The following is a 7,456-nucleotide window of genomic DNA, read 5'->3' as shown; positions in this document are numbered from 1 at the left end:
TATTATGATTTATACTTGTTTACTGGCTACAGATGGTGGTGCAGTGGTTAGCACTGTCACCTGAGCACCACCCAGTGAACGAAAATATCCAGTCAACATGCACATGTTTTATGTTGACATTTTGTTTCGATTGTTTCTCTAATCACCGTTGCTTTAATCAAATTCAAATAGATCTGTCCTCAACAGTTTCGTTTTTATAGCAATGTTTTTGACACATGAGCAGCTGAGTCCTGTTAGCCACTTACCCTCCATTCAAATAAATGGTGTTTATGTCTTAAATTGCAGCTTTGGCCCTGAGGCTGTTGTTCACAGGCTGTTCGCCCACTCCTCCCACTCAGGTTTGTTTTTGAACACCTGTCAATCATCTTGATGGGCTGTCACCTTGTCTCAGAATGGGGCACCTGGCCTCTGTATAACTGCAGAGAAAAACAACCAATCTGCAATTGAAAATAGATCCAATTGGAGGTTTGTGACGAACACATGAGCATTACAGATTCATGAAATATCTAAATTATTTGCTTGTTATTTCAGTGTTCCAAGAAGCTGGTGAATGATGGGTATATGTTATTGCATTGACATGGTGATTTATACTTACCCAGTTTGTAGCATTTATAGAATTGAACAGTAAGTTAAGATATGAATCACATTATATGTTCTGCTGTGTGTTTTGGTTCCCATGACAATACTGGTTCTTTTTATATTTTTGGGGAAGTAGATTCTGCTATGTCTTACCTGGTCCCTCTCGTTCCAGTGCAGCTCAATAAAAACACATGCATATTTCTACTGGAGCGTCACAGCCATGAAAATATTTTGACTTAGTTCCATATGCATACAGCTTCATACAAATGTATGATACTGTCAGGCAGTGTGAAGTGTAATGCTTGTACATGGGGCTACTTATAGGGAAAGGAAAAGGAAGGTGAGTGAAGATAAAGTCAGACAGACCAGACACACTGATCCTCTCAGGAGCTCCACCTCAGGGTAAAACTGAAGGTTTTTACACAGGTCACCGAAACTCTCCTCTACCAACCACTGTGAATATTTTAACTGAACAGCATCTTAAAAAGTTCACAATCAAAAAAAGCTAATTGCCATCGTGCTGGACAAAAGGCCACGTGATGACCAAAAGTTGAGAAAGGCTAGAAGTCAGCAAGTCAAAGAACTCATTAGGCATTATCCTCTGCAGACCCTCAATATCCAAATTCTCCAAATCCATTGGGAAAGACACTCTTGCCCTCCGAGGGCAAGCTGAAAGTAAGCACAGCCACACTGAAGTGCAGTCGGTGAAGTTAGAGTCAAAGATGAAGCCAGAGGTCAGTCTGTAAACTGTGATGGATTTTTAAAACAGATGCTTGAGTTTCAACATGAATTTCACAATTATGTCCAAAAATACAGAAATAAGATTTAATCATCTGGTTTTATCATTTAATAATGATCAGTTTAATCCGAAGCAGTCTAAGAGGTTTAAAAACAATGGGACTTGATTTAAGGGACGCTTGAAAGGAGGGGCCACTCCAGGTCACCCTGGCTCTCTTGATTGCAGTGCTGGTAGGGGCGGGGCCCTCCTGTCTGCAGTGCTAAAATTATAGCTAGCCAGTGAGTTATTTTGAGGTCAAGAACAGATGGTGGTCATGGTTAAAAAAGATTCAGTTGTTATCTGCTGGTAGAAGCAAATGCTAGTGATCCTGACGAACAACCATGAGGAGTCAGTTTGTATCAGATAAAATCAAAAGGTATCATTTGAGCAAAAGGTGACACTGTTGTAAATAATGCTTGTACCTGAGCTCAGCCTCCAATGCAGCACAATAATTTCTGTAAACAGCGTCTATTCCTTTATATATTTATTTACTAAGCAAATAGAATGATCTTTGGAAGTGTCCGTGGTGAGTGTTTGCATTAAAAGACAAATATCATGCTTTACAGACTCATATAGCAAGGACAAACATTGTGCTTTTGTCATCTCTGCTGACGGATCTTCACACAGACCTCATGATCTCTGGCCTCTCAGAGCATCAGGTGCCACCAGCCCCACATTAATCGGCGGTAGAATTAAACAGTCACTTTGCATAGAAATCAGAGCCACACATAGATCTGCTGTGCTTACAATACGTCCCACAGCATGCTAAAGCGCTGGTTGATCCGGCTCATTCTGACATGAATTCAATTGGTCGGAATAGAGGACTGTAATTACTGGGGACAAAAGGGACGTGGTCACAGCTGAAATGCGTTACTGACCACCCACCAAATGCAAATTCAATCAAAAGCTTAGCCAGAGGTGATCAGTGGCTGCAGCTCTAATCAAAGCAATCTTAATAGTCGTGGTAAATTAATCAGCCACACTGGATTGAAGTATTCACAGCCATGTTCTGCTTTAATCTGAGATCCATGGAGGAAATAAATAAATCAAGCACGAGAGCTGCAGACAGCAAACGCAGACGTCCTGTGTCCAGCTGGAGACATCACACAGAGCTTCTGACACACATGCTGTCAACACAGGCATCTATAGAGATACGTGAAACACATAAAACAGTAAATCCTGCACATAGGCTCAACCCTCCATGCTCTATTGCTTTACTTATAGGTCAAGGTTGCAGAGGCAGAATGACTAAGGAAGAAGTTCTAGACTCAGCCCAAGTTGGGCCCATAAGCTCCCAGATGTGCCCTGCACTATCCAGATGCAGATTCAAATGGCTAAGTATGCTATATGTGGTATACATGCATTATAGTCAGATATAATGATGCATTAATATCAGATGTAAATGGGGTCATTCTATGATTTATTTCACCTTTTTGCTAATACCAGTTAATTGTTAATCAAACCAGACAAATGATCATACATATTCTTAATCTTTGCTACAGCGTCCCCACTGAACTGAAACACAAGTTACATGGAGACATGCTGTGATGTGTGAAAGCGGGCTGATGAAGCTGATGGTTTGCCACTGTGTTTTCTTCTGTTTGAAGGACATACATGGACAAGTGTAGATAATGTTCACATTCAGTAGATCACTACTGCCCCAGTGTGGCCAGGGTTAACTACTACACAAGTTGAGCAGTTCTTGACCTAATATGGAATAGTACAGTTATCCAATGGGGCTATTTACTATGACACAACCCAACAGATGGACTCAGTAGAACAACACAGGCAAGAAATTCCACTAATTAACCTAAATGACCCAACACACACCTCCGGGCTCTGTAAGGCCTATTTAATCAAGAATAAAAGTGAAGGAGCGCTGCATCACATACTGTAGAGTTTTTTCTCTGCACAGTACAGGCCATCTACTGGAGGCGGACTTAAGTATTAGCACAACATACTTCAGAAACATACATGTAAAACATTTGAGAGATTGTTTGGTTAGTTATCGCACTTTACATCTACTGGGAAAGAAGAAAATAACTAACAAAAAAAAAAATCTTTTTTGTCCAAGCATAAGAAATAAACGTCATCATTTCAGCTCATTAAGAGATAATTTCACTCATCAAATATGCATATTTATGATTTAACAGTCTCTTTTAATGAGTCTGATGACAGAAAATTTGGGGTTTGTTTGTTTGTTTTTTTGGTACCACTTGCAGTATGATCATACACACTGGCACTGTGACGTTTTCTGGACTGTAGCTGGTTTCCTATTAGTCAGGAAGGATCCACCACCCACACTGTTGCAGAAAACATTCCTCTGTCAGGTACAGTAGACTTGCAGATTCATATACAGTAGATGTGAATGATTACTGAATGGTTCGATTGGTCACAGGCCTGAGGTTCAAAAGGGCCCAGGGCCTCATCTATGTTTGGTGCTTGTCATTATCTTATCTGTTTGGTATGTTGGTGGCCTCATTACAGTATCTAGAGCTGCTTTAAGAAAATAGAACCGCCATCACAGTTATTTGTTTCAATTACAGTTTGCATTTGTGAAGTGTCAGTGTCAGTGTTGACGTGTTTATAATCTGTTGCTGAAGGAGGGCGGAGGGGAGTTAGAGGAGGGGCAGGGCCTCTTATCTGACGGTGGTGTCCATTCCCATATTATCTGTCCCAGGGTGTATGTGTGACTTTATTCAATAGTTAAGTAAAATGTGTCTTAAATAACATTATATTATTTGCTGATACAGAGATAATTCAGTATTTGTTCATGTGTTGCTACAGGGTCCTCCTCCACACTTTCCTCATGTCATCTGTGAATAGCTCACCGCTTCTCTGCGGTCTCTGACACAAGAATAGATAGGCTACGGGTTAAAAATACCTGTCACACAAACCAGAAGAGACAGAGAATAATCCACAACTTGCTATGCATATAGCTCCTGAATGGACTCACTCCATCTAGACAGACATGGAATCACTTCTCTCAATGTTTTTGAGTTTTTTGTATCATCGTTTGAGAAATTACAGTACATAAAAGTTTTCTGGGAATGAACTATAGTAATGATGAGGTGTTTTCCTTAACTGTGACTTAAGGGAGGCTTACATGCTGAAAAATAAATAGGCCTATTGTAAAACATTGTGTAGTCTATAGCCTACTTCAACAGAGTATAAAGGCCTCATTGGGGAGAAAAATCTGATATTTCAAGAATGCAGCCTAATATAATGAAGTGGGGAGAGGTTTTAAAGTGAAGGTCATGAAGCCTCCTGTGAAGTTCTGCCGCTGTGAGTGAAAACACTGTATTCAAAATTCAAAAAAATTTGAATATCTTTTTTTTCCCATGTTTTTTTTATATTTCAATCAATATAGCCCCAACAGACCAAACTAAAAACGTCAAAGCTCTCAAGTTTTTTTTTATTTTTTTATTTACCGTGATGAGGAATCGGCTCTCACACTGATTACTCACTGGGATCATATCAAATGATTCTTTTTTTTTCTTCTCACTTTTATTTGACAAAATCATGTACAAACAATATGGCATATATCAAAATTAACATTCCACAGGAGCAGGTGCATTGAGGAATGCAGAATACAGACTTAACTTGAGAAATAAATAAATGAAATATAAAAAAAATAAAAAATAAACAACTTTAGCTAGGGCTTTTGTTGCAGAGCATATTTTTCAATTAAACTGAAAAGTTTCATTGCATGTTTACTTTTCATTATGTTAAGGGCTTTGGTGAAAGATAGAAATTCGTTATGAAACACATAGAACCTAGGTTTCACTTTCATGTATTTACACTTGTGTATGTAAAATTTTCCGAGTATGAGTATATTGTTTACCAGAAAGTCCTGTCCATAACAACTCCATAGGTAATGTCTTTTTGAGAAAAGGGTTCAAGTTGGATCTTTGTGTACAGCCAGTCATGTATATCGGTCCAGAGTGCTTCAGAAAACATACATTGAAAAAATAAATGATCAGAGGTTTCAGTATCTTCACAAAATTCACAATTGTTTGTTTCAAAACCAAATCTCTGTCGAAGAAGTTCACCAGATGGATACACACCATTTATTTCTTTTGCTTTGGGATTTATAGGAAATTTCAAATATCAAATGATTCTATCAACGCTGTTTGTCAATAAAGTTTCCGGGTCTGTGGACGTGCTCGTGTTGTGCGCAGGCGCGCTGGCTCCCCACTGCAGAGACAGAGCAGTCCCGCAGCTGTCACAGCGCACAGGAATGTCTGCTCTGTCCCGCTCTGTCCCCGTACTGTACGACCCTCACCCTGGACACGGAGCTGTGGTCGTGTCTCTGCCGAGAAGACACATAATAATGTTTCCTGGTTCCGTCCACAGAGCTCCGCGGCTCTCGGGCTAATGGCTGCATTAGCCGTGAAGGACACCGTAGTTTAACCGCACCGAGGAGGACTGAAGTTGCTCCGGTCGCCATGGCGTCTCTAACCGTCACGTCGGCGGCTCGCGGCTTCGAGAAGCACCGGAAGTCCTTCTCGCTGCTCTTCTACCGGGCCGTGAGGGACCTGAAGCCGGTCTGGATGCTGGAGGACATGCGGACGATGGAGACGTTTTACCAGGACGAGGACGCCGGTCAGAGGACCTACAGCCCGTCGGAGGCGCTGCTGTACGCTATCGTCCACGACCACCAGGCGTACGCCCAGTACCTGCTGAGCCGGTACACCGACGAGGCGCTGGCCAAGCCCGGGGAGCGGTTCTGCTGCTGCCCGTCCTCCGACCCCCACCTGGCCATGGCTGTCCGCTACGACCGGCGCTACATCCTCGGCCTCATCCTGCAGGAGACTCACCGGATATCCAGCGCGCCCTCCTACGCGGACCGAAGCGGGTGTTTCCACAAGGAGGACGGCCGGTCGCCTTTACATCTGGCCTGCGAGCTGCTGCGGCCGGAGGCGGTCATCATGCTGCTGGGGAACGGAGCGTCGCCGCACGCCCAGGACCACGGCGGGCTGACCCCGCTGGACGTCATCCTGGAGAAACTCAGGGACTCTGCGGCGGCGGCGGCGGGGGTGAGCAGCAGCAGCAGCAGCGGTGGTGGCAGCGGCGGGGAGAGGAGGCAGTGCTTGGACAACCTGCTCCTGTTCATGCCAAAGGTGCACTTTAAAATGAAAGCAGCGCTGGGCAGGGAGCCGGAGCGCTGGGGCAAGGTGCTTGGGGAGGAGACGTACGAGTACCTGGCTGGACGCAGCCCGGCGCCGCTCGTCCTCACCGCTATGCAAACTATCCTGAAGCAGCTGAGCCCAGCCTCCTTCCCGGACAGCCTGCACGAACTGCCCATCCCCTCCTCCCTCAAACCGCCCGGCCTGCCTGTGAGCCAGCGGGACAGGCAGAGGGTGGTGTAGCACCAGTGTGACATGATGATGCATGTTCTGTTTTAGCATGGTGTGTGTTTGGGTGTGTGTGTGTGTTTATGTGTGCAAATGGATTGATAATTGTCTGGCTATATAGCAGTAACACTACTGATGAGACTTGAGTCTGAATCTGGCTGATGTGATCAGCTGGAGTGTGCAGAGCAGAGGGGGAATAAGCAGCCATACTCTTTAACTTTCATACACTAACTCTAATTCAGGCATTGACAACCATTTTTTGTCTAACCTCATTCTGGTGTGTTGCCTAATACTACTGCTATTGAATCTACTATGAAGTAGACCACCACTGAAGGCAGTCGTGGAATGTGTTACTGTTTTCATTTTTACCTATAAGTTGTATTTAAGAGTCGTGTTAAAGAAAGTGTTCTTCAGGTAACATGAAAACTCTCTGGATGACTGATTATTTTTAAATAAATAGGAATCCAAGTGACAATCTCACTCTGTCTTTCTTGTAGCCTACTGTGCTATTCGGTATGAGAGCGCAAACATGAACAACGTCCATTTTCAAAGCAGTTTAGATCATGACTCATCTAAAGTCAGGCTGTGGCAGGCCTACAATGAATTCTGGATAAATTAAGACTTATTAAAAATGGCAGACTGGAGGACTGAATCTAACCACTGCACTCAGTCTGTCCTCAGCAGAAAGTTTGTCTATTTGGAAGTATTCGATCACTCTCCAAAACACTGTCAGCAAACCATA

General features: G+C 43.2%; 1 protein-coding gene across 1 annotated transcript; it reads left to right on the top strand.

Annotated features, from left to right (window-relative positions):
* The first annotated feature begins 5,633 nt into the window (after nucleotides 1-5,633).
* Nucleotides 5,634-7,145, top strand: LOC311007006 (ankyrin repeat domain-containing protein 9). The gene has a single exon (XM_084000083.1). It carries the CDS (start codon nucleotides 5,806-5,808, stop codon nucleotides 6,727-6,729), a length of 924 nt encoding a protein of 307 aa, XP_083856209.1. The 5' UTR covers nucleotides 5,634-5,805; the 3' UTR covers nucleotides 6,730-7,145.
* Nucleotides 7,146-7,456: the final 311 nt, after the last annotated feature.

The sequence above is a fragment of the Trachurus trachurus genome, assembly GCF_905171665.1.
Source record: "Trachurus trachurus genome assembly, chromosome: 24".
Taxonomy (NCBI): Eukaryota; Metazoa; Chordata; class Actinopteri; order Carangiformes; family Carangidae; genus Trachurus; species Trachurus trachurus.
Note: the sequence above shows the minus strand (reverse complement) of the source record. Positions and strands in the feature narration are given on the sequence as shown.